This window comes from Triticum urartu, chromosome 7A, assembly GCF_056163025.1.
Source record: "Triticum urartu cultivar PI428250 chromosome 7A, HENAU_Tu73, whole genome shotgun sequence".
Taxonomy (NCBI): Eukaryota; Viridiplantae; Streptophyta; class Magnoliopsida; order Poales; family Poaceae; genus Triticum; species Triticum urartu.
In genome coordinates this window covers 197,506,630-197,533,907 of record NC_141879.1, presented here as the reverse complement: position 1 = coordinate 197,533,907, position 27,278 = coordinate 197,506,630, and the positions used below count along the sequence as shown (strand labels likewise).

General features: G+C 45.2%; 2 protein-coding genes and 1 pseudogene across 3 annotated transcripts; 1 reads left to right on the top strand and 2 right to left on the bottom strand.

Annotated features, from left to right (window-relative positions):
* The first annotated feature begins 31 nt into the window (after positions 1-31).
* On the top strand, positions 32-17,139 carry TERT (telomerase reverse transcriptase). 2 transcript variants are annotated; one of them, XR_007288659.2, is made up of 13 exons: positions 33-471; positions 591-671; positions 2,106-2,159; positions 2,241-2,420; positions 8,455-9,045; positions 10,036-10,162; positions 11,108-11,237; positions 11,902-12,001; positions 12,495-13,571; positions 14,526-15,022; positions 15,487-15,753; positions 15,881-16,256; positions 16,474-17,139. XR_007288659.2 is itself a non-coding variant. In XM_048685277.2 (12 exons), the coding sequence occupies exons 1-12, from the start codon at positions 151-153 to the stop codon at positions 16,152-16,154; spliced, it is 3,699 nt and encodes a 1,232-aa protein (XP_048541234.2). In that variant the 5' UTR covers positions 32-150; the 3' UTR covers positions 16,155-16,423. The 2 variants fall into 2 exon arrangements, 1 of the variants encoding a protein (XP_048541234.2); XM_048685277.2 differs by lacking the exon at positions 16,474-17,139 and having other exon boundaries at positions 32-471; positions 15,881-16,423.
* LOC147958973 (uncharacterized) lies at positions 5,363-7,280 on the bottom strand (annotated as a pseudogene).
* A 770-nt stretch (positions 17,140-17,909) lies between the features above and the next one.
* On the bottom strand, positions 17,910-19,209 carry LOC125520372 (uncharacterized). Its single transcript, XM_048685278.2, has 2 exons — positions 18,470-19,209; positions 17,910-18,394 (listed from the first exon to the last, which is right to left on the bottom strand). Exons 1-2 carry the CDS (start codon positions 19,099-19,101, stop codon positions 18,166-18,168), a joined length of 861 nt encoding a protein of 286 aa, XP_048541235.1. The 5' UTR covers positions 19,102-19,209; the 3' UTR covers positions 17,910-18,165.
* Positions 19,210-27,278: the final 8,069 nt, after the last annotated feature.

Below are 27,278 nucleotides of genomic sequence, written 5' to 3'. Positions count from 1 at the left end.
ACACGAGAAGAGAGCACCGGAGAAAAATTGGCGGAAACTTTTTGACCCGCCCCGCCGCTTCAAAATCCCGCCTCAAACGCCCCTGCCCCGTCCACCGCCCGCCGCAGGCGTCTCCTCCCTCGCTCGCCCCGCGAGCGACGCGCTCGCTCAATGGCGCGGCGGCGCCGCCGTCGCGCATTCGGCGGCCGCCCAGAGGTCCGCCTGGCCTACGGCTCCCGCGCCCGCCCGCTCGGCCGCGCGATCCTCGCGCTCCTGCCCCCGCCCCCGCCCCCCGGCGCCCCCTGCCCCGTCTGCCGCGGCGCGGCCTCCGGGTGCCTCGCGTGCCGCCGCTGGGCGCACCTCCTCCGCGACGGTGACCCCGTCGCGTACCGCCGCCTCGTCACCCGCGCCGTCTGCGCCGTCGAGCCCGCGCCGGCCGCGCCCCTGCCGCCGCGGTACACCCCAGGGAACGCCGGGCACTCACAGGGACAGGTTTCTTTATTTTCTATCCTTGCTCGTGTCGTGCCTGGGGTGGCTAGATTTCTCGTTTCGTTGTTGGGTATATATCTGAGGCTGCCGTTCGTTTGCCTGCATTGCTATGTACGCCTCAGCTCGTTCGGGAGACGATAAAGTGGATCTTGACGGATCGCTCCTGTAGAACCAAGAACGTCCTCTGCAATGGTATCCATCAGGTACGATGAATGCCATTTTTTATTGAAAGGCGGGGAATGATTTGTGGCATGTAAAAGAAATTGCCGCCACACGTTTTATTGTCTAGCATTGCCTTCCTATGCTTTACTATCCATTTTTCGCACTTCTCTAGAAACAAATTGTGAGCTGTTGTGAAAACCAGTGATGAAGGCTGTGTCACTTCAGTAGCATCTTCCTTCATGTAAGGGTTGTTGGTGCTGTGGATGTGTGGTATTGGCAGTCTGCAATTCGTGTAATCAGATTAGGTTCTTCAGTTGTGAAAATATACCATGTACTTTTGTGTACAAAGTTTTGTACTACTTTTCTTTGGCATCGACAACTTTGTAAGTGGCATCGTACGATGAGTGCATTTGATCTTAATGTTTGACCATCAATATATTTGTTGACATTTGTATTGGATATGTGAAAATCGTACGAGCTTTGTACCGATGTAAAACTTTTCAAAATTGTATATAAACCAGTAAACCCCATAACCAATCCTTGCTGCTCTATGTCCTCACTACATACGGAGCTTAATCTTAGTAGGTAAGGACAACCTTTACTTGGATTGGAAGGTTGACATGCTTGATCCCAGTGGCGAATCCAGGAAGACAATGAAGGGTGGGCTCAAACTTAACAGCAAGAAACTAAGCATCATTTTAATTAAAGAGAAAAGGGCATTATCTCCTAATTCTTTTATCCAAATAAGCTAATATTTGCCAGAATGCTACTGAAAATATATGTATTATTACTGTCATCTTATGGTTTTCTGAAAATATCAAATTTTGAACGGAAATTTATGTCTGTCTAGCTAAATAGTCATTATCTCCAGTCCTTTCGCTCCAAACAAGCTGAAACTTTCTTAGATTACTACTAGAAACATGTAGTATTTGATAGATTTAAAAAATCATAATTTTCACCAAAATATGAATTCGTTAGCAAAATTAGCCATTATCACTTAATCCCTTTTCTTCAAATAAGCTCAAAATTAGCCAGATTACTATTGGAAACATGTAGTATTTACTATAGTTGTTCTGAAGTTTTTGAAAAGTATCAAATTGGATTATATATTTCATATTTTCCTACTTAAACAGACAAATATTGATATGTTTTTTTACAGCAAACAAATATTGATATACTTGTCTTGAGCCGTGGAGCGTGAGGGTCCGTCATCTCGCTATCATGTGTCCCTACTCGATATCCTGTGTGCTACTTGCGTGTGGGCTGTTGGAGTGTTGGTGCTGTTCGGCAGAGCATAAGATATTGGGTTGCTGGGCTGGGACGTGTAGTACTATTTTTTTTTGTATTTTTGGAGGGTAGGCTAGAGCCGGTTGAAGCCCCCCTACTAGATTCGCCACTGCTTGATCCATTGGTACAATTATTTTTTGCTCTTTTTATATTTTTCATTAATGCTTTTAAATCTTTATGCTTACTAGGGTGGCCAGGCTAACCTTGTTTCTTCTTCATCCTGGAATATTCTCCTGCATAGAGTAAGTGTAAAGGAAATCCTTTTTCTTTGCTTAGTAAAGTTCCTCATATCCTTTGCTTGACAGAAACTTGTTGTCTTTCAGATTGGGGATCTTCTCATGTGCTATATTCTGAGGCATTCATCAGTCTTTTTGCCCATTAAAAAGAGTGATTACTTTCAGGTGACTGGTGTTCCACTCAACATTGTTCTGCACAAGCCTATATTTGCCAGTACCATGGCAAGAAAACAACAATCCAGATCTACAAAAGTCAAATGTCCTACGGTAAGAATTTATCTTCAGATCATGTGGCCCAGTGATTATTTATTTAGGTCCGTGTCTTGTTATGCCAATTTAAATCTTTGGTCCCGGTCTGGAAGCTCTTCAGGTTACAATTAATTTCAACCTGGCTATGACTCTCCATGCACACAAAAATACTACCTGTCTGGACTGGCACATGCACAGCGAAAACCATTCGGACATACTGCGATGCACTAGGGTTGATGACGGATAAATACCACCAGAAAGATAGCTATTGTTAGATGTGTATAGTCTCTTTTCGGTATATCCCCATTGTATAAGTGGTTTCCTGCACTTTACCACACATGTATATGTAATGGCCTTTGGTCCTCAGTAAAGATCAGTTGCTGTTTATCCAACATGGTATCAGATGTTAGGTTCCTCTCTCTCCCGCATGCCGCAACTCCGTGCTAGCTTCACTCTCGATTCCGGCCCTTCCTGTCGCGGATCCGGCTGCCCAGGCCCGGTAGCTGCCATCTCTTGCCCGGCCGGCCACCCCTCGTCACGGACCCCACTGTCTCCTCTTCGCCCCGCCCTCCCCAACTGCCAAGCTGCTTTGCCTCGTCGCCTGAAGCTTGTCCGGCGCCCCCTCGCGTCGTGGCCGGCCGCTCCCTCGCGCCTTCGCCGCTGACAGGCCAGGCCACTCGTCTCCTTCTCGTTGGCCCCGCTTCCTGCTGCTGCCGCTGGCCCCTGGCCTCTGCTCGCCTGGCCGTGCGAGCAGGCGTGCGGGAGTGCGCGTGGGGGCTTCCTGCAAGCGGGCGCTCGATCCCTTTTGATCTCGATCGGGATTTGCTGTTCTCGTTGACTCCAAAAAAAAAAGAGGCAGAAGCAGCAGAGAGACTTCCTCATGTCTTCTTCGGGCTATGTAGCTGTCCCTCGGTGCTTGGTTCTCTTTGATGACACCAACTATGCTGAGTTTGTGGGCTTCATGCGTATCCATATGCGTGGTCTTCTGCTGTGGGGCGTTCTCTCTGGCGAGGTACCCTGTCCGCTCTGCCCTGTTGCTTCGGTGGCTCCTATCCCGCCAGTACCGCCGGTGCTTGCTGCTGATGCTTCTTAGGCTGATCGGGATGCAGCCAAGGCTCTTGATGATGCTGCAGTTGACGCTTATGATCAACAGGTATCCGCCTATTCTGATGCTCTTTCTGTCTACCGGTATGATCTGTCTGCTTACACTCAATGGTGCAATGATGATGCTCGAGCTGCTGCTGTTCTCACTACGAGTGTCCTCCCTCAGTTTGCTTCGGAGTTCATGGGCCTCGGCACTGTTGCAGCCATGTGGTCCTATCTTTGTCAGCGCTATCAGCCCTTTGGTGATGCTCTATACCTCTCTGTAGTGCGTCAGGAGCATGCTCTTCAGCAGGGTGACAGTTGTTTGTGGAACTTGCCGTTGCTGTCAGACTATGCGGTCTGACTTGGAGTTTCAGAGGGTTCATGAGTTCTTATCTCGTCTCTGCTTTGAGTTTGAGCCTTGACGTGCTCACTTGCTTGCTCGTGGTCGTGTTCCTCTCTCGGAGGTGCTTGCCGAGCTTCGTGCTGAGGAGACCCGCCTTCGCTCTGCGGGGTTGCTGGCGGTTTCGTCTGTGTTGGCTGCTCGGGCTCCTGTGTCGTCTGTTCGGCTCACTGCTCCACCGCTCCTACCTACACCTTCAGGGGGGTGGGGGGTGGGTCGCCCTCCTTATGCTAAGAAGGGCCGCTCGCGCTGTGACACCTTCTGTGGCTACTGCTCTCGGCCAGGTCACCCAGAGTTTGATTGCCGTGAGAAGAAGCGAGACCAGAGGCGCTCCTCTCCCAATGGGACTCCTGGATCTTCCTCGACTCCGTCACACACTGACCAGGACATTGTACGGCTTAAACGCCTTCTGGCTTCCTCTGGTTCATCACTGACTGGTCCTGCTGCTGCTGTGACTGCTTCCACCACTTCATCACCGCCGGCATCTACACCGTCAGGTACATCTTCGTGGGTTATGGACTCTGGAGCTTCCTTTCATATGTCCTTTAATTCTCCAGCTTTGTCCTCTCTTTGCCCTCTTGATTCTCCTATTAATGTTATCTCTTCCTGTTGCTAGTCGTGGTATTCTTTCCACTTCATCCTTTTCTGTTCCTGGTGTTTCACATGTTCCTCGCCTTACCATGAATCTTTTTTCCGCTGCCCAACTTACTGATTCTGGTTGTCGGGTCATTCTTGATACCGATTCTTGCTCCATTCAGGATCGTTGCACCAAGGTTTTGGTTGGTGCTGGCCCCTGACGCCGTGAGTCCGAGGGTCTTTGGGAAGTTGACTGGCTCTGTGTTCCTTCCGCTGCCACCACTTCAGTCAGCTCTCATGCTCTTGCTGCCTCTTCGTTTGCGTCCTTCCAGCAGTGGCATCATCGCCTTGGTTACATATGTGGCTCTCGCTTGTCTTCCTTAGTGCGTCAGGGCCTCTTAGGGTCTGTATTTGGAGATGTTTCTTTACCTTGTAATGGTTGTAGACTTGGCAAACATACCCAGTTACCTTATCCTACCAGTCAGTCGGTATCTCAGCATTCTTTTGACTTAGTTCATTCTGATGTTTGGGGTCCAGCCCCCTTTGATTCGAAAGGTGGTCATCGCTACTATGTTTTGTCTATTGATGATTTCTCTCACTACACTTGGCTCTACTTCATGAAATCTCGTAGCGAGGTTCTCTCTATATACAAACGATTTGCTGCCATGGTTCACACCCAGTTTTCCACGCCTATTCGTACTTTTCGTGCTGACTCCGCTGGAGAGTATATCTCCTAGCTGTTGTGTGGCTTTCTCGCAGAACAGGGTACCCTTGCCCAGTTCTCCTGTCCTGGTGCTCATGCTCAGAATGGTGTTGCTGAACGTAAGCATCGTCATCTGCTTGAGACGGCTCGTGCGCTGATGATTGCCGCCTCCCTTCTACCCCATTTTTGGGCTGAGGCTGTTTCTGCATCCACCTATCTCATCAACATTCAGCCATCGACTGCTTTGCAGGATGGTATTCCTATGGAGTGTCTCTCTGGTCGCTCTCCAGACTACTCAGCTCTTTATATGTTTGGATGTGTGTGCTATGCCCTTCTTGCCCCACACGAGCGCACCAAACTGACTGCTCAGTCGGTTGAGTGTGTTTTCCTTGGCTACAGTAATGAGCACAAGGGCTATCGCTGTTGGGACCCTGTTGGTCGTCGCTTGCGCATCTCGTGTGATGTGACCTTTGACGAGCCTCGCTCTTACTACCCACGTCCTTCTTCCTCGAGCTTCTCTGTGGACGATATTTCTTTTCTTCTCCTTCCCGATACACCCTGCTATGTGCCTCATGTTTCACCTCTTCTTCCTACACCTCTCATTCATTCTCATTCACCACCGACGCCATCTTCTCCATCCTCCTCCTCCACCTCTACACCATCATCTCCAGTCCGTCGCCCTCTCTCACCGTTTCCTCTCCACTATGCTCGCCGTCCTCGTACTGAGGATGCTTTCCCTTACGCGCCTGATGCACCTTCCACCTCTGGTGCACCTCCGTTCACGCCTAACCCGGTTCATAACCTCCGTGCTCGGCCTCGCCCTCCGCCTGATCGCTATTCTCCTAATCGGTACGGTCTCTCTGTTATTGCTGAGCCCACTTCCTATCGGACTGCCATGACTCAGCCTGAATGGCAGCTTGCGATGGCCGAAGAGCTTGCTGCCCTTGAGCGCTCTGGCACATGGGATCTGTTTCCCTCCCTTCCGGTGTTCGTCCCATCACCTGCAAGTGGGTCTACAAGATCAAGACCCGCTTCGATGGTTCTCTTGAGCGTTACAAAGCTCGTCTTGTGGCCCGTGGTTTTCAGCAGGAGCAGGGCCGTGATTATGATGAGACATTCGCTCCTATCGCCCACATGACCACTGTCCGCACTCTCCTTGCTGTGGCTTCTGTTCGTCATTGGTCTATCTCTCAACTTGATGTCCAGAACGCTTTTCTTAATGGCGAGTTGCGTGAAGAGGTTTATATGCAGCCACCACCGGGGTGCTATGCTCTTGATGGTATGGTCTGTAGACTTCGTCGCTCCCTCTATGGTCTTAAACAGGCCCCTCGCGCCTGGTTTGAGCGCTTTGCCTCTGTGGTGACTGCCGCTGGTTTCTTGCCCAGTGATCATGATCCCGCGTTGTTTGTTCACACGTCTCCTCGCGGTCGGACTCTTCTCCTTCTCTATGTTGATGACATGATCATCACTGGTGAGGACTCTGAGTACATTGCCTTTGTTAAGGCTCGCCTTCGCGACCAGTTCCTCATGATTGATCTTGGTCCACTTCGCTATTTTCTTGGGTTTCAGATCTCCTCGATCTCTGATGGCTTCTACGTCTCCCAAGAAAAATATATTCCGGATCTTCTTGCTCGCGCTGCTCTCGGTGATGAGCGCACTGTTGTGACTCCTATGGAGCTCAACGTTCAGCTTTGTGCCTCTGATGGCGACCCTCTTCCTAATCCCACTCGGTATCATCACCTCGTTGGCAGCCTTGTCTATCTTGCTGTTACGCGTCCTGACATCTCCTATCCTGTCCACATCCTGAGTCAGTTTGTTTCAGCCCCCACCCCTGTCCACTATAGTCACCTCCTCTGTGTTCTACGATATCTTCGTGGCACGATCTCTCAGCGCCTTTTCTTTCCCCGCTCCAGCACTCTTGAGCTCCAGGCCTACTCTGATGCTACCTGGGCTAGTGATCCCTTTGATCGATGCTCGCCTCTGCTTATTGTGTCTTTCTTGGTGGCTCTCTTATTGCCTGGAAGACAAAGAAACAGACGGCGAGTACAGAGGCTGAGCTGCGAGCCATGGCTATGTTGACGGCCGAGGTGATCTGGTTACGGTGGTTACTTGAGGATTTTGGTGTGTTTGCTACTACCTCGACTCCCTTACTGTCATACAGTACCGGTGCTATCAGTATTGCGCGTGATCCGGTGAAGCATGAGCTCACCAAGCACATCGGTGTGGATGCCCACTTTGTGCGTGCTGCTGTGCAGGATCAGACTCTCGCTCTTCACTATGTGCCCTCTGAGTTACAGTTGGCTGACATCTTCATGAAGGCACAGACTCGAGCGCAGCATGGCTTTCTCCTCTCCAAACTCAGTGTTGTTGATCCACCATGAGTTTGAGGGGGGGTGTTAGATGTGTATAGTCTCTTTTCGGTATATCCCCATTGTATAAGGGGTTTCCTGCACTTCACCACACATGTATATGTAATGGCCTTTGGCCCTTAGTAAAGATCAGTTGCTGTTTATCCAACAGCTATAACGGCCCGTCTGCAAGGAGATAGGAGAGATCAGAGACTGGGATGATGTAGGAGACTAGTAATTAATTTATATTGTTCTTGCTTGATTAATTCATCAAAAGCTCCTCTCTATATAGAGGCCTATCAACTCAAACTATGTCAGATGAGTATATATGGACATATTAATAAAAAAGAATTCAATTCTAATGGTGGATCTTATCCCTTAATCGAAACCGGCTATGGGTGGATCTTATCATAAAAAGCACCTGGTTACTAACCCAAATGACATTATGAACTTTATTTTACTGATGTTCTGCCATGGAAATAAGGCTCCTCACGCAGGTTCAGGTTTTCAATAGCCGAGAGAATCTTCCATTTTTCCATTCCAAACAAGTCTCTACATACATGCTATTACGTTGGGGATGGAAAACAGCGTTGCATTAGTATTACTCTTAATAGTTTGACTTCTTTATGTGGTGTAAACAATTGGTAGTTTACTCTGGTTTGTTTTATAGCTGCATTTAAAAAGTAAACAAACTGATTAAGCATTTGAATACAAATAATCAAGATGGCAGCACCCAGTTTGTTGTAGAATTCATTACCATGTCCCGAGTTTTCTTCAACCAGGAATTGGCTTTCTTGATAATGTTCTTTGATACTACATGCTTAAAATGTCTTGATGACCTCATTGTCGAATGTTCTTTTATCAAACAAGCACACTGTGAATGCTATGGTATATTTTTTCTAATAAACTGATCGGATACTGCATGTCTTTTGATCTCAGTGCCACGTGTTGCGTAATGCAAAGATGAAACTAAACATAACTGGAGGCAATCGTGGCAACAGTTCAGACTCTGCGTTTTACTGTTCAGATAACACTCAGAGATATGATGCTCTACAAAGTTCTGGAAGTTGTGATGCTGAAAGAGTTATAAAGCCTAATTGTCCAAGTGATGGATGTAACTGTTCCAATTGCTTTACCCGGAAGCCTAGGAAAAGAAAAAGATTGTACAGCTGGCAGCGCCGCAGTAAGCAGAAGCAGTTCTGTAACGAAGATAAGTTGACAGAGTTAAGTAAATTAAACGACAGTTATTACACTCTGTGTAATCTCTTATCAGATGGCTCAGCTGCTGGAGTGAATGGTCAAACACACTCCTTGAAGCATACTGCAGATAACATTTCTATTGGAATGAACAATGGTGAATTTGTTTCACAAACTGAAGAGCCATGCAATGTACCTGTCCTGTCATTAAAGAAGTCACCTAGCTCTGTGTTAGATACTAGTCCTTCCCAGGATCTATTGTGTGGTTACGGTAAATCAGGAGTCCAATGTACAAGTCCCAAAGTAGGACCCTCCAGCTACCCACAACTGAATGTCAGTTCCTTCCCAATCTCCTGTTATTTGTTATTACCGTTTCTTTTGTGCTTACACTCAAGTTCTGTCTACCTGCCTAAATCATTAGTTATTCCATTCATTTTGATTTTTGACTACTGTTGTAACGTTATAGTCTCCAAGTTATATAGTAGTGTCAAAAGCAATAACTTGGATGAGAGGAAAATAGAAGATGCGAATATTGACACTTGAAGATTTTCCACTTAGCGCCTCACCGACATGCTGATCCTAGGGTCACATGTTGGTGAGACAATGGAATGAAATCCTCAATAGCACCTCTTTGCATTGTCAAACTGCATAATTTACCAGCATGTGGTAAAAAGTAGACCAGAAAACCGTATCTTTATAATGTTATTAAAAAAATTTCAATTCTAATGGTGGATCTTATCCCTCAAATGGTCAAGCCATCTCAGATGGTGTTGGACAAGCTTCCCTATTGGTAAATGTGTGCGGGGCTGCTTATATGAGTGCTGCCGCATGCCCCCCCTAGGGACAGTGACTGTATAGCCAAGTCAGCCAGGATATCTATCTAATTAGATTGATTAGCTTGAGTTTGTTTCCCAAGTATTTAGCTGCTTGCCATGTCCTGATGAATTGATTCATGTTTTTTAGTCTCTAAAGAGAGGCCACCATTGTGTTTTGATCAATAATACCGAAAGGGATGTTAAACTCTAGAGCTACAGCATTAGTCACTGCTATACATTACCTCTCCAGTCACCACCAAAGGTGAATACTGTATGCCCATGCGGTGGAAATCGCCAAAACTGCAACCTACTAAGTGCAGCATGTGACTCTTTTTTTGTGATTTTTGTGGACATTGCTACTGCTGTTTGATAATGGGCTTTGTGTGTTTCTACTTGGAGTGTTCTTGAAATTCAGCAGCACTGATCAATTGGCTTGCTACACAACCACTTGCAGTTTTTATGTTGCTGTTGACCTGTTGTTTCCTCAACATATTTTTTTTACTTGCAGAGTGGTTCCATCTGTTTCAATTGCTTAATGTTGAATGCTTCGAAATGTGTGTCAGTAGATTCTTTGATAGCAAGACAGGCCATTTTCTATAACAAAGAAATATCTGAGAATGTCTTCCATCGCAGCAGTATCCTTTTGCTATTTAGTACCTGTCAAAGCTCGAAGTGTGTCAATCTCTTGAAATGGTACCCTGCAATTATTGTCAACAGAATAGTTCTAAAGTTGCAGTAAGTGGAGAACGAAACCTACTCTCAGTTTTCTTGTCTTTCTTGTTGGGGGACTATCGGTGGAGGGGAGCAAGGTTCTGTGCGGAAGTGATAAGATAATTGGTGACTTACATAGCAACGTGGGATATTTTTTGGAGCTTTTGTTCCATATGTATGTCACTCGGTGTACTCTGTCACAGTATGTTGGCACCCTTCCCTGGATAATTTTGCCATGTATCTCGTATGGTGTACTCACAGTAACGTTTTCCTAGTTACCATTGACCACATCATCTGATTTACAAACGTTCAACCATATTGTAAATAAAATATACCGTTCCTATTTTGATAGAGATGTGTATCTGAATATATTTTCATGAAATTTTGTAGATTGAACTAACATCTAGTTGCAAATTTTCGTTATCTACTATGCTACTCGGAGGAAACTTCCGAATTGTTTCAAATAACTTGTAAATAGTTTACATTAATCAGTTTCTTAGTCTTCCCTTCAAATGATATGCATGAATGTGTGATATATGAAAAACCAAAATCAGTTCATTCCAGGCTAATTTCTTCTGCTAAAAAGGTCTCGTGGATATTATTTCGGAGCTCTGGTATGTGTTTGGTTTGTTTTATGTTAATACTTCTTTTGTTGCATGTGTTTCCTCTGTATTTTATACTTACTCTTTTGAGGACCTACATTTTACAAGATGTTACATGATGGAAAAAACGTAAAGCACTAGATTGTTGAAATGCTGACATTTGGAGGTTCATAGGTGATACTCGGCAAATCTTACCGTGTATTTGTATGTATGCTGTATATATTATTTGTCATAGTATCTTCTGCAAACTTTCCTTAATACTGTTAGACTTGACAAATAAAAGGAAAGGACCAGACGCACTGTCTTTATTAAAGCGCATATTTGGAATCAAGGAATGCTGCATAAAGTTCTTCCAATGTGATTGCCATGGATCTTCCAGACCAAATTCTAATTGCTTGTGAGTCAACAAATTTAATTTGTATTATATTGCCACTAGCCAGCGTGTCATTTCAGCATTTTGCATAACTTTGCACATAAGCTTTAGACTGCACGTGAGGATATCAATTTCACCTTCCTCTGTCAAACACATGCTACTACTGAACACGTCTGTTTGAGATACCATTACTTCATATTTTATTATCTAAATTACTAATCCAAAGTAATGACAATATATTAGTGGCCTACTGCCAGGCGAATAAAGTATCTTAAAGGTTTAAATTTGTCACCATTGGATGAGGAGGTGTGTCATAACACAATTTTGTTTGTTTATTAACAGGAAAGATTGGATCAGTTTTCCTCTATTGCAATAAGATACATGTAAACATTTATGCGGGCCTTTATATCTTGTGCTAAAGGGCATATGGAGATATATACATTATACACTACTCCTTAAAAATGTCTCCGTATTTTTGCTCCGTTCCCATCCTTTTTTAGTCACACATGTTAACCTTATGTAAGCCACTGCAAATGCATTAATGGAGGCCATGATATCGTTATTCTGAAGATATTACTTTCTCGCCCGTTGTCACACTTATGCAGGATAATATGTTCATCACTTCATCTTTTTGATTTTTTATCTATCTGGCTCTATTATTGTAAGTGGTTAATGTTCCTGTTACCAGGTATCATTGGATGCTTCAACTAGTGAAAAATCTCGTAAGGAATTCTAAACGCTGCCAGTACAAGAAACTATTTCTGAAGCATTGTTCTGTTAAGTCTAAGGTACTTTTGAACAATTAAACCACTTTTGAGTACTATTACTAAGAATCAAACAATAAAATAGTCTATGGCTATTTTGCCTTCTCTTATCCTTTTGTCTGAACTATCCTATAGTTATTTGCTTTAAGTGTTGAAATTATAGGGCTTGTTTTTGTTGCTTTCTACAGTTCGCCACAATCTAGTGTCAAGTGTGGCAAGCTACGTCCCACTGTCACTGGTTCAGCATAATTGATTCTGCTTATATACTTTGACTCTTAGAGAGGAGAAACACCCCACTCCTACTTTTCATCTGGTTAGAATAGGGAAAAAATGTTTTTGTTAGGGCATGACTTACTGGCCTCTTAACTGCTATGCTGGTGAAACATGCAGCATTATGTATGCGTTTGGATGTTTCATTCTACACAGGCTGGTATATTGTTTACTTGGTCGAAATGGCACAAATGTATTAATGTGAAACTAGAAGAATGATGCCATATTCTCTTTTAATACAAAGCAGGTGGCAAAAGATGGGCTCCCTTCAGGCAACATACAATATTCAACAGGAGGAAAATCAGCATATTGTGGTGAATCTTTTGCTCAGTTGGAAGCTTACAGTACACATCAGCAAGTAGTATCCTTTGTCTGGGCAGTGTTGACACGGATCATACCACAGCCTTTGTTAGGGAATCCTTCTAGTAAGAGATCCTTAAGGATGAACCTTTGGAAGTTTATAAGGTTACGCAGGTTTGAAACATTTCAAGTAACTGATTGTATTTGTGAGTTGAAAGCACCAGAATATTCTTGGCTATCAAAAATTGGATTCACTAGTTGCTTTTGTTCTGTACTACTTGGAGAAGAGACTGGGCTGTCAAATGGTACAGAGGAGCAGAAACAGAACAATCTCTTGCATTGTTGGATTAGCTGGTTATTTTCTGACATTGTGATCCCATTGATCAGTACATACTTTTATGTTACAGAAAGAGAAACAAAGCGATATGATGTTTTCTATTATCCAAAGTCAGTGTGGAGGAACCTAACTAGCAATACTATTGCTTCCTTAAATGCGCAGAGCTTCAAGATTTTGCGTCGTACATCGAGGAGAGCAATAAAACATTTGTACCGTTCTTCAAGAGTGAGATTTCTTCCAAAAGCAAAAGATATCAGACCATTAGTAAATTTTAAATCTCAGTCAAAGGATGGTATTCTCAACAAGTGTCATTTAGTTATTAAAAAATTAAGGGATGATAACCCAGAGATGTTTGGTTCTTCTGTTTTTGATTATGATGGTGTTTACAAAAATCTTTCCAGTTTTATGTCTTCAGTAAGAAGACAGTTGAAAGAGTCAAAGATATATATTGTGGTTGCTGATGTATCTAAGGCATTTGATTGTGTTAATCATGACGTGCTACTGAAAATTATGGATGATGTTCTGAAAGGTGATGAGTATGCCTTGAGAAAATGTACCAAAGTAATTTACAGTAGGTCTAAGAATGTGGCTTATCGCTTTGATTCAAATGTAGTCGTCAGCGACGGAAACGGTATTAACGATTTCTCAATTCAGCGGTCATCAGGTGGTGGCATTCTAGTTGATCAGGTACTGTATCAGAGCTTATTTCATTTGTTCTGGTGTTTGACTTGTTACTGAACGTGACTGATGTTAAGTACTCCCTCCGTCCCAAAATAAGTGTCTCAAGCTTAGTGCAACTTTGTACTGAAGTTAGTACAAAGTGAGACACTTATTTTGGGACGGAGGGAGTATATGTAACAACCACTTGAATATGCAAATGCTTGCCACTAAAGGCGAAAGCTACTGAAATCATAATGTTTTGCCTATCCCATTTAGTTAGGGGGTCAGCTTTGCATTTCCACCTTCATGTCTATGGAAGTCTAATGCAAAAATAGAAGTTCTTCACAGGACCTACTAATTATGGAACATAAATAATAAAATGTAGCGATGTTATATATTCTGGCACATACTTCTGGGGTGAGTTCTTTAATGTAAATATGTAATCCATCTGGTAAGTAAAGCTGTGATCACACAATTGCATTGATGTATGATGTATGTACACAATCTTTGCTTCTAAAAGGGTTTACACATCCATGTTCAGAAAATCACTTTGGAACTTCTTGAGCAATCAGATTTCTAGTATATCTGCATAGGTCACATTTGTCATCTGGTCTGTTAACCTAATACACGAACATATCAGATTAGGTGTCTTGCCTTTGTGAGGACGGTGAACGATGAGCTTATTTTTCAAATTTGACCGATTTTTTGGCAGATAATTGCCATGTTCTGTCCTCTACCAAGATATGCAAGTTTCATGAAATTTGATTGAAGTTTCACCACAGTTAAAATCCATGGTCCATTAGCTGAGAGAAGGGCTAAGGGAGTAGAAAGTGATTTTGGAACATGTTTTCAGTTTTTGCTTGCCCATGCTGTTGCTCTATCTTTTTTGACAATCTGTTTACTTCCAATTGTTTGTTTCTCACACAGAATACAAGTATTGACCAACCGAATATCTTAAAGCTCTACCTTTTTTGAAATCAGGGAACTGTTAGTACAATTCGGAAGGAAGAGCTTCAACGTGTCCTTTTCGAACAAGTCAAGTGCAATATTCTGAAGATTGGGCAAACATTTTACTTGCAGCAAGTAGGGATTGCTCAAGGAAACAAGTTATCCCCTAACCTTTGTTCCCTATACTATGGTCACCTTGAGAATTCTGTGATATTGAATTTTCTGCATGATGGAAATTCAGGAGATGCTATTTCAGAACCGGAATTTTTAATGATGAGGTTCATTGATGACTTCATGTTTATCTCTCTCTCAAAGAAGCATGCTTTGAATTTCTTTAATAGGATGAGAAGAGGTTTTGTGTACTACAATACTTACATGAATGACAGCAAATATGGTTATAATTTCAACATTGGAGATAACGAGCAGTGCGATAATAGGCTCTACATGGGCGATGATGGAGTCACTTTCATACCATGGAGTGGTTTGCTTATAAACTGTGAAAATTTAGAAATTCAAGCTGATTATACAAGGTATGTCTGTCAGTTTCTAGTTTTAGTTTGTTGATTCAGTTCATCAATATTGAGATCATCTTCAGTGATACAGAACATGGATCTAGGACGGTTGACCTGTTTATAACCCTGAGAAATACATTGACCACCGCTGTGGTTCTGCCATCTTTTTGTTGAAACCTGGATTAATCATTTTTGTGTATTTCTTTTAAACCACAGGCAATTACATAAGTTGAAATGTTGATACAAGATTCTCCTGAATTTTTGTCTATTTTTAGAAGCTTGTTGAAAACTTACAGTAGAGCACACGAGCTCCAGTGCTTCTGTTAGCAAAATTTTGTAAATTTAACAAAGGTGTCCGTTTGCTTTATTGCCTAATTTGGCAGTGTTCGTCTTACTGGTTCTCCAGTGATCCAGTCCAAGCTAATTTTCCTAATAAAAAACTGTTGAAGAACTAGTAATGAGTATGCACATTTCTCAAACAGGTATTTAGGCATTACAATCATCTCCACGATCACTGTGAAGATGCATTCTTCCATGAAGTACCTTCGCAGCAAGCTATGCCATTACATGCGTCCGAAGTGCCATCCCATTTTCTATGACTCCAATATCAACTCACTGGGCACTGTAAGACTGAATATATATCAAGCCTTCCTGTTATGCGCAATGAAGTTTCATTGCTATATGCGGAGCATGCCTTATTCCAGCATAAGCAAACCCGAGTTGCTGCATGTCATTAAGAAGACCTTCAGGTATTACATTTCTCTTGACATTTATATTTGTGATAAAAAACTACGCTGAAGTGCTTTATGTTTACTATCTATCCACTTATTTCATCAAACAAGGTATAACTTTCTAATCCCTTCTTCCGTTGAATAGATACATGCATAGTCTGATTGTCAGCCGTATGCAAGATATGGAGCTGCAATCCAATGTGCGCCCAGTTCTAAAGCTAAGACGCAAAGAAACCAATTGGCTTGGACTATCTGCCTACATCCGCGTGCTTCAAAAGAAACAATCTCGTTACAAGGATTTGTTGGCGTTGTTGATAGCAGAGGCTGAGGGTTATGGTCATATGGACCGTGATTCTGACAGTTTGTGCTATGCTGTGGATGATTCTCACTCGTCAATGTTCTGGAAGTTCAAATATTAGAAGGAAACTCGAGAGGCCTGAGTATTGCAGAGAACTCTTATTTTGTGGGTACAGTTTTAGCAGGATTTGGCTTATATACAGCTCTACCTGCCATATCATCAGGTAGAAAGGGTGAAAACTAGTTGCTTCTGGAATGGCAGTAACATTCATCATGTTTGCGCCAAGCTTTCACTTCATAGTCTTATTGCAGCATTTTATATGTTCCTATATCTGATCCCATGTGTCTGATTAGCTGCTAAATTCATTAACAAATAAGCATCATAGCTCTACATCACATTTTACTTTAGTCATTAATCTTTTGTGCGTTTTTTATGAACAGATGGTTAAATGTCAAAGAACATCATTGAATGATTCCTATTATAGAAGCCTTGATGAGCAAACGAGAGTAGTAGTCATTTTTTCTTGATGGTCACTCAGCTGGTTGTTTCAGACTATTCAATCAAAGTTAGCACAAAGTTAAGTCACTTATTTTGGGACGGAGGGAGTACATGCTATGACTATTGACACTAAATCTTGACTCATACTCCGTCCGTCCAAAATAAGTGTCTCAACTTTGTACGAACTTTAATACAAATTTGTACTAAAGCTGAGACACTTATTTTGGGACGGAGGGAGTATGCAATTAGTACTAGGAAGTTGCTTTGTTTTAAAACTGGAGTTTCTTTCTAGAAAAGTATTCATCAAATGAGATCTAGTTTTGATGAGCCCATCGTGGAAACCTAATGGTGAAAGTAAATCGTGATTCTAACGTTTGATTCCAAGTTGTAGCTCTTCATAATGGAATCAGTTGCTGGTGATGGGAAATGACCACACACGGAGGAGTATATAAGATATTCTTTCTAGGAAACAAACACAAGTTCACTTGTTAGAAACTATGAGCAAATTCTATGCGCATAATTTATTAATTTGTGTGGGCTATTTGTAAGTCACCTGAAAATTCCTTTTTGCAACTCACTTTTTTTACTTACCTTTAATCCTTTTTTTTCTTTTTTGTTTGTGTTAGTGTCCCCCCCCCCCCCCCCCCTCCCTGTGTGCATATGTATGCTGATGTGTGTGTACTGGACCCGTGGACCCGTATGTGTTTGTGCGCGCACACATGTGGGTTGGGGAACCATGCATGTGTGTATGTATGTGGATGTATATGCATGCGTGAGAGAGATGGGAAGGTGACATGAGGTGCAGTTCATATTCGTCGTGTCGATAGATGATTAATCTCCAACATTGTTGTTTAATTGTTTGAATATTGAGTACAAATATGGATGTGTACATGCATATTTCATATAATCCGTGTGCAAATCACATCGTCTGAAAGTTACACTACTATATGGTTGGTTTTGCATACTATGGAATAGTGCAAGTTCTATGCAACACGTGCAAGTTTTTGTTATCCTTTGTTTTGAGTTTTTTCTTCATTTTTTTCTTCAGGATACCAATGCCTTTAATTCATTCCACCTTAGAATAAAGTTTGTTTTTTGTTCAGGTTTCCTTCAGTTTACAATGAATATGTATGCAATATTAATAAGAAAAAAAGATGATTTTATGCTTATTAGCGAGTCAACTCATAGTACATAGAGTATCATGCAAATTTATAGTTTAGATTCATCCTTATCTTCGTTTCTGAAAATTAAATTTAATCTGTTCACACATGCAACCATTTTAAATACTCCCTTAGTAAAGAAATATAAGAGCATTTAGATAACACTACTGGACATCAAACATCACGTCCTTAATAAGTTTTTTTTTGCAAAATATAGATACGTGTAAAAAATGCACATCTCATTTGTATATAGAGAAGAAACAACTAGTAATATACAGTGAAAAATAGACTTAATTAAAAATCAGGCCACTTAAATATAATCGCTCCTTTATAGAGACCGACAAGTTCACCGACACGCACAGATCTTGGCAACGAAACAACTAACCAGCAACAAAACCAAAGACATGTGAACAGTCTGAGAACAAGAAGAAGCTAGAGATGAAACGTGCATGGCAAACAGCTTAGTCGACCGGATCACTGCACCTCCACGTCGCGCCTATCAGACGTCGCCGGTGACTGCCCACAGCACAGGCAGCAAGTGGGGCGGTTGCTCCTCGCCGCTCTCTTCCTGCGTTCCTCCGCCTCCTCGTCCGGCAGCGATCTCGTCACCACACCCGCCGGCACCGGGAACCACTTCCGCTTCGCCAGATTACGCATGCACTTTATCTTCTTCAGGACGAAGGCGCATATCTCCCCCATCGCCCTGCAAGAACATCGCATACATTTATAAATATTGCATGTATGTATGCAATATGGATAAAGATGTGTGGCTACGTACTCTCCGATGTAGACGACGCAGATGAAGGAGACGCAGGTGATGACGACGATGTAGACGCAGGAGGTGGCGTAGCGGGTGGTGCCGGCGATGTAGGCGCCGACGAGGCTGGCGAGGTCGACGAAGGTGGTGAGCATGAGCGCCACCACCTTGGCCTCCCCGTGGTAGAACCGCTCGCTCATGAGCAGCACCATGATCACCAGCGACGTCACGAACGCCGTCGCGTTGAAGTAGTAGAAGATGACGTACCGAACCCAGTGCTCGTCGCGCAGCACCGGGTTGCCGGGCCGGTGCCCGCCGGGGCCCTCCTTGGTGTCCTGCCAGAACCCGCCGGGCGGGTTCAGGCCGGCCTGGTAGGTCACCGACGCCGCCACGGTCGCCAGCACCATCAGCCACCCGCGCATCTCCCTGAACCACTTCTTCCGCTCGTCCTCCTTGGCCTCCCCCTGCCCTTGCCCCTGGAGGACGAGGAAGCCCTGGAGCGCCGTGCGCATCGCCTCCGTCGACGCGGCGGCGCCGCCCGGCTGGTGGAAAGGCGTGATGAGCACGGGGATGCCATGCAGACCGTGACCGGTGGCTGTTGGCGCGGTGTCGCCGCCGGGAGCCGCGTCCATGACGGACCGTGCCTCGGACATCTTGGTATGGGGCGTTGGGTTCAGGGCGCGCGCTTGTGCAAGAGAAATGTTGAAGTATATGCACGTATACTTGCTCTTGGCGTCCGTGTCATGTGGGCCATGCGAGTGTGTGAGCATCGTCTCCTACACAAGCAAGCAAGGACGAAGAATGTCTTCTATGTTTAGCAAGGAACAACGGACCGGTGCTCGGATGCGTGCTCGTACATGGCCAAGAAAGGAACCAAGAGACGCCAGCTGTCCACCAGGTCCGGAAATAACAGTTTTTTTAAAAAAAACACTTCTAATTTTATTCATACTCATAACAATTACAGATACACTGATCTGAATTTAAGATAAAAAATACAGAGTAACTCCTATAACTAAGAATTACAATAAAATCTCTTAGGGCATCTCCAGCCGCGTCCCCAGAAAGGCCTCCCCAGGCGATTTTTTCGCGCCGGCGCCAAAAAAACGGCTCAGTCGCGCCCCAGAAGCCCGATTTTCGCCGGCCTGGGCCGAAAACAGCGCCGGCGGACCTAGGCCGAACCCGGCGCGCTGGGGGGCGCCCGGGGGCGCCGGGGCGAACTGTTTTGGCGCGAAACAGCCGCGGGCCCGCCGCGTCAGCGACACGACGCCTTGTCTTCCCCCAACGGCCTCGGTTCCCGCGGGGAATCAATGCCAAGGCTGCCGCCGGTCAGCCTTGCCATTGATTTCTCACGGGCGGCGCGTCACGGGACGGCGCGCCGACGCCTCCCCTCCCTCGCACGCGTACACACGGGTGCGGCGCGGCTATATAGCCGGTGGCCTGCACTCGCCTGTGCCCACACCAGCCCCGCCCCTCGCCGCCGCCGAGCTCCTCTCTCTCCCTACCTCTCCCGAGCGCCGCCGCCCAGCCCCTCCCTCTATCTCTCTACCTCTCCCGAGCCCGTCGCCATGGCGGAACGCTACCTCGGAGACGAGGCGGCGGCCAACGGCTTCGGCCGCCGTTCGCTCCGCGAACAGGAGTCCTAGCTCCTGTTCCAGGCGAACATCCCGGCGCCGCCGGACATGCGCGCCGGGCCGACGGGGTGGAGGCTCAGCATCGGGGGAGTGCCCATTCCTCTGTTGCCCGACGCCGTGGCGAAGCCGAAGTACTTCGCCGAGGAAGTCGAGGTCGTGCGCGCCTCCCTCACCGATGCCCAACTCTCCCTCCCCCAGTACGCCGCCGACAACCACGCGGCTTGGGCGGCGTATTTCGAGCGCCGCCAGCAGCAGCGCTTGGCGTCCATCAATGACGCGCCGGTGGTTGGCGGCCGGCAGAACAGCGAGGGGCGCCACCTGTGGTGGGGCGTCCCCGGCCGCACACTCAAGGGCGTGCTGACGTACCTCGAGGGCGGCAACGACCCGCCGTTGGCGTACCGGCGAGGGCGGCCGCCCCGGCGCAGCACCGACGCGCCGGGCCATGGGTGCCAAGGAGGTTCGGGTCCTCCTCCTCTTCTTCCTCCTCCCGATCTTCATCACACTCCTCCGGCACTCCGGCCCTGCTCAGCGTCAAGGCCGAGCCCACGGCGGAGACGCTGCTCGGCCGGCGCACTCGCAGCGTCGGCATCGTCATCAACGAGGGCGGCCGGCGCGCCTCCTCGTCGGCTCCTCCTCCGCGCTTCGTCAAGCCAAAGACGGAGCCGGGGCTCGTGCCGTTGAAGACGGAGCCGGGGCTCGAGCCCGTGAAGAAGGAGCCGGCCGCGCCGGTGACGACGGAGCTCGACGACGACGACGCGGCCCTGGAATGGGCGCGCAGGGACTCCATAGCGATGGAGAAGGAGCGCCTGGAGAAGGTGAAGGAGCGCCAGCGCGCCGCCCTGCTTCGCTTCGCGGAGCGTCGACGCGGCCGCGACGAAGGCGGAGTCATCGATCTGCGACAGCGACAACGACGATGATGCGCCGCCAGCAGTCCGCCATGGCGACGCCGGGCAGGAGTCCAGCAGGGGCGCCCGCGTCAAGGAGGAGAAGGCCGACGACGACGATGGCGGCGACGGCGGCGACTTCAGCCAGTTTTTCCTTTAAATTAGTTTATGTATATGTGCTATGTAATGAAAATCCGCGAACTTCGCCGAAATGTGCTGAAATTTATCGTGTTTGGCCGAAATTTATCGTGTTTGGCCGAATTTTATCATGTTTAAGCCGAACTTCGCCGAACTTCTTTTATTTTAAAACGTGCCTGGGGGCGACCCTGGGGCCGGCGGCTGGGGACCAACTCGCCCCCAGGCCCAATTTTTGCGCCGGCTCACCCCCAGGCGGCGATTTTAGGCGCCCCCTGGGGGGCCAACGACTGGAGATGCCCTTAGAAACACCTTCTTCGTTGTATCAATCTCTGCTAAAAGAGATACTCCAAAGACTTCGGTAAAGAGGCTGCAATTGGACTGAAGCAACGATGTTGCTACTCTTTCACCCGCAACAACATTATCAAAATGGTTTTTGGAAGCGCCTTGAGTCGCCATACAAAAAGATGGGAAGTGTTGATCGATGAACGTACTTGGGCCGGGGATCATCCCCTAGAAGTGCAGGCCGTCGCATCACAATATCTTCACCATGGTGTTGATGAAAGATTTCAACCCCACAAAAAATCAAACCAACAAATAAAGTTTGACACACCAACATAAACCCATCAGATCCGAGTACCAGATATGCGAGGATAAAAAACTCTCTAACCTCATGGCACTGCCAAAATAACGAGAGTAAACTTATTATCACAATACGACAAAGGACATAGAACTCTTGAAAATGCGCGGCTTCCCCACCTCCCAGCGCCAAGATGGCAACTGGAGGCGAGGGGACCAAAAATTTCATTGCGGTGACTTTTTTTTGCGAGCTCAAACCTTGTATTACTCAATCAAGGTATCATTACAATCCTCAGCAACTAACTCCAGAACTTCAGGAGGACCTGACCCTATCCAAGTCATAGTCCTATTATTAAGACGACTAAAAGAAGCTAACTTGTCACTCGTCTTATTCTGTGAGCGAGCGACAAGAGTAATACAAGTTTGATGAAGGTTCAATAAATCTCTAATCTCATTAGCTAACGATGAGTAGAGCGATCGATCGGTATCTCCACATGTGATCATAGCCACATCAACAGAAGAATCCAGCTCAACTTGTATCGGCAAAGCTGTACGTTGGATCGATGAGGACAACCCCTCCAAGCAAGCAGAAAGCTCAGCCTCCAGCGCATCTCGGCAGAACTGTAACGTCCTACAAGCAGAGAAAATGATTTTTCCCGACTCATCTCTCAAGACCATGCCCGCACCAGCGTCATCGCATGACACAAAAGCTCTATCTGTGTTTAGTTTTGTCCACCCTTGCTTCGGTTTCTCCCAACTAGGCAACTTGGCCTTATGAGTAACCGGTTGAAACCTACTGTCCATCGTAATGTATGCTTTTCCTTTCGCTGAATCAGGACCATTATCATTCTTGATGGCCATCAGTGAGACAAGATAGCTCTGCAGGAATCGGACCAATACATCCATCTGCGGCGCCGGTTTATGATGCACCACCTCATTGCGTATGTACCAACTTCTCCAGAAAACAAGAAGAAGCATACACCTCTCGATCTCACTTCTTGGTACAAGTAACTACAATAGCCACTCCTTTCCACAGTTATCAATTGACTGTAGCCAAGGTAATCTCCAGATTTTTGCCATGTTCAAATATAGATCCCTCCCGAATTGACAACTCAAAAACGGGTGGAAGTTGTCCTCCGTGTCTAGTCCACAAACTGGGCAAATACTTGTGGTCTCCAATCCAATCTTATGCTTATTTTTCCACGTTGGCAGCCCATCGGTCACAACTCTCCATGCAAAATTTGCCACTGTTGGCGGAACTCCACAACTCCAGATGAACTTCCAATAGGTTCTCGCACCGGACGGCGACGAACTAGAGGATGCTGCATTGGCCCCGTGTAACTCATCAAACGCTAGATGATATGCACTCTTCATGGAGAAGACACCCAACTTGTCCGGCCCCCATGCAATAACATCTTCGCCACGCCTGGGTGAGACCCTGATCTTCAGAATCTCCACCACATCTGCTTGCATGAAATATTGGTTCAGAGTTTGAACTTTCCAGGACCCATTGTCATTCAAGAGATCGGACACATATCGAATGCGACAAACTCCCTGCCTTGAGATTGGTTTATACGAGAAGGGTCGTGGGATCCAACTATAACGCCACACCCGAATGCTTCTCCCATTGCCTATTCTCCAGATCAAACCTTTCTTCATTAACTCTAAACCATGGCTAATAGCCAGCCAAGACAATGAGGCATTTCCAGCAAACACCGTATCTTCTAACTTACCAGCCGGGTAGTATTTGGATTTGAGCAAGCGAGCACACAAACTATCCGGCCTTGTGATCAACCTCCAAGCCTGGCGCGCTAGAAGGGCTTGGTTGAATATACGAAAATCTCGGAAACCGATCCCACCTCTATCTTTTGGCTGCATAAGATGATCCCATCCCTTCCAATGAACCTTCCTCTTCCCCTTCTCCGATCCCCAATAAAAATTCCTCACCATTCTAGTGAGATCGTCACACACCGAGAACGGTAACTTGAACACTCCCATTATATATGTGGGTAAAGCTTGCGCGACAGACTTTATAAGCACCTCTCTCCCCGGCTACGCCAAATATCCGTCTCCCCACTGGACAAATCTTTTGGTAAGGCTTGTCTGAAGATTTTGAAACTTACCTTTAGACATTCGTCCCTCGGGAGTGGGAAGACCCAAGTACTTCTCCTCAAATACCAAACTTGTGAGTTTAAGAACATCCCTGACCTGCTCCTGAGTCGGGACCGGGCACGCTTCACCAAAGAATATCGAGCACTTGTCATAGTTCAAACTTTGGCCCGTGGCCGCACTATATAGATCCAAAGATGCTTTAACATGCCCCGCTTGATCCCTCGATGCCTGAAAAAACAGAATGGTATCATCTGCAAAAAGCAAGTGAGATATGCCCGGTGCTCTCTACAAATTTTTACTGGAGCAATATCGCCAGCTTGCACCTTGCTTTTCAAAATAGCTGAAAGACCATCTGCCACAAATAAGAATAAGAACAGAGAGATTGGGTCTCCTTGCTGTAGCCCATGCGACGGTGCAAATGAATCCAGGAGAGTTCCATTTAACTTTATTGAATACCTCACCGGTGTGACACACACTATTATCCAGTCAATCCATTGATACGTCTCCAACGTATCTATAATTTTTGATTGCTCCATGCTATTATATTATCTATTTTGGATGTTAATGGGCTTTATTTTACACTTTTATATCATTTTTGGGACTAACCTACTAACCGGAGGCCCAACCCAAATTGCTGTTTTTTTGCCTATTTTATAGTTTCGCCGAAAAGGAATATCAAACGGAGTCCAAATGGAATGAAACCTTCGGGAACGTGATTTTCTCAACGAATGTGATCCAGTAGACTTGGAGTGGGTGTCAAGAAATAATCGAGGAGGCCACGAGGCAGGGGGGCGCGCCTACCCCCCTAGGCGCGCCCTCCACCCTCGTGGGCCCCTCGTTGCTCCACTGACCTACTTCTTCCTCCTATATATATCCACGTACCTCCCAAACATCCAGGAGCACCACGAAAACCTAATTCCACCGCCACAACCTTCTGTACCCGAGAGATCCCATCTTGGGGCCTTTTCCGGAGCTCCGCTGAAGGGGGCATTGATCACGGAGGGCCTCTACATCAACTCCATGGCCTCTCCGATGATGCGTGAGTAGTTTACTTCAGACCTTCGGGTCCATAGTTATTAGCTAGATGGCTTCTTCTCTCTCTTTGGATCTCAATACAAAGTTCTCCTCGATTCTCTTGGAGATCTATTAGATGTAATCTTCTTTTGCGGTGTGTTTGTCGAGATCCGATGAATTGTGGGTTTATGATCCAGATTATCTATGAACAATATTTGAATCTCCTCTGAATTCTTTTATGTATGATTGGTTATCTTTGCAAGTCTCTTCGAATTATCAGTTTGGTTTGGCCTACTAGATTGATCTTTCTTGCAATGGGAGAAGTGCTTAGCTTTGGGTTCAATCTTGCGGTGCTCGATCCCAGTGCCAGAAAGGAAAACGACACGTATTGTATTGTTGCCATCGAGGATAAAAAGATGGGGTTTATATCATATTGCATGAGTTTATCCCTCTACATCATGTCATCTTACTTAAAGCATTACTCTGTTCTTATGAACTTAATACTCTAGATGTATGCTGGATAGCGGTCGATGTGTGGAGTAATAGTAGTAGATGCAGAATCGTTTCGGTTTACTTGTGACGGACGTGATGCCTATATACATGATCATACCTAGATATTCTCATAACTATGCTCAATTCTAGCAATTGCTCGACAGTAATTCGTTTACCCACCGTAATACTTATGCTCTTGAGAGAAGCCACTAGTGAAACCTATGGCCCCCGGGTCTATCTTCCATCATATTAATCTTCCAACACTTAGCTATTTCTATTGCCGTTTATTTTGCTTTCCATCTTTATTTCTCTTTATCATAAAAATACCAAAAATATTATCTTATCATATCTATCAGATCTCACTCTCGTAAGTGACCGTGAAGGGATTGACAACCCCTTTATCGCGTTGGTTGTGAGGTTCTTATTTGTTTGTGTAGGTGCGTGGGACTCGAGCGTGATCTCCTACTAGATTGATACCTTGGTTCTCAAAAACTGAGGGAAATACTTACGCTACTTTACTATATCACCCTTTCCTCTTCAAGGGAAAACCAACGCAGTGCTCAAGAGGTAGCAAGAAGGATTTCTGGCTCCGTTGCCGGGGAGATTCGTGCCAAGTCAAGTCAAGATTTGAATCCCCTGGCGCCATTGCCGGGGACTCTATGCACAAGTCAAGACATACTAAGTACCCATCACAAACTCTTATCCCTCGCATTACATTATTTGCCGTTTGCCTCTCGTTTTCCTGTCCCCCACTTTACCCTTGCTGTTTTATTCGTCCTCTCTTTTTCCGTTCGCCTCTTTTTCGCTTGCTTTTTGTTTGCCCGTGTGTTGGATTGCTTGCTTGTCACGATGACTCAATACAATACTAAATTGTGTGACTTTGCCAATACCAACAACAATGATTTTCTTAGCACTCTGATTGCTCCTCTTACCAATGCTGAATCTTGTGAAATTAATGCTGCTTTGTTGAATCTTGTCATGAAAGATCAATTCGCCGGCCTTCCTAGTGAAGATGCCGCTACCCATCTAATCAACTTTGTTGATTTGTGTGATATGCAAAAGAAGAAAGATGTGGATAATGATATTTTTAAACTTAAGCTATTTCCGTTTTCACTTAGAGATCATGCTAAAGCTTGGTTTTCATCTTTGCCTAAAAATAGTATTGATTCATGGAATAAGTGCAAATATGCTTTTATCTCTAAATATTTTCCTCCCGCTAAGATCATCTCTCTTAGAAACGATATTATGAATTTTAAGCAACTTGATCATGAACATGTTGCACAAGCTTGGGAGAGGATGAAATTAATGATACGTAATTGCCCTACACATGGTTTGAATCTTTGGATGATTATACAAATTTTTATGCCGGATTGAATTTTGCTTCTAGAAATCTTTTAGATTCGGCCGCGGGAGGCACTTTTATGGAAATAACTTTAGGAGAAGCTACCAAACTCCTAGATAATATTATGTTTAATTATTCTCAATGGCACACTGAAAGATCTACTAGTAAAAAAGTGCATGCGATAGAAGAAATTAATGTTTTGAGTGGAAAGATGGATGAACTTATGAAATTGTTTGCTAATAAGAGTGCTCCTACTGATCCTAATGATATGCCTTTGTCTACCTTGATTGAGAATAATAATGAATTATGGATGTGAATTTTGTTGGTAGGAATAATTTTAGTAACAGCGCGTATAGAGGAAATTTTAATTCTAGGCCGTTTCCTAGTAATTCCTTTAATAATTATGGTAATTCCTACAACAATTCTTATGGAAATTATAATAAGATGCCCTCTGATTTTGAATATATTATTAAAGAATTTATTACTTCGCAAAAGAGTTTCAATGCTTTGCTTGAAGAAAAATTGCTTAAGGTTGATGAATTGGCTAGGAACGTTGACGGAATTTCTCTTGATGTTGATTCTTTGAAACTTAGATCTATTCCACCTAAGCATGATATCAATGAGTCTCTCAAAGCCATGAG

What these genes read in the sequence shown, in the direction of transcription:
- TERT (XM_048685277.2), top strand. Translation starts at nt 151, where the DNA reads ATGGCGCGGCGGCGCCGCCGTCGCGCATTCGGCGGCCGCCCAGAGGTC. An exon ending in GAATGTCTTCCATCGCAGCA is followed by an intron (nt 10,163 to 11,107) that starts GTATCCTTTTGC and finishes TAATACTGTTAG; the next exon opens with ACTTGACAAATAAAAGGAAA. An exon ending in GTGGCATTCTAGTTGATCAG is followed by an intron (nt 13,572 to 14,525) that starts GTACTGTATCAG and finishes TTTTGAAATCAG; the next exon opens with GGAACTGTTAGTACAATTCG.
- LOC125520372 (XM_048685278.2), bottom strand. Translation starts at nt 19,101, where the DNA reads ATGTCCGAGGCACGGTCCGTCATGGACGCGGCTCCCGGCGGCGACACC. An exon ending in TGCGTCGTCTACATCGGAGA is followed by an intron (nt 18,395 to 18,469) that starts GTACGTAGCCAC and finishes ATGTTCTTGCAG; the next exon opens with GGCGATGGGGGAGATATGCG.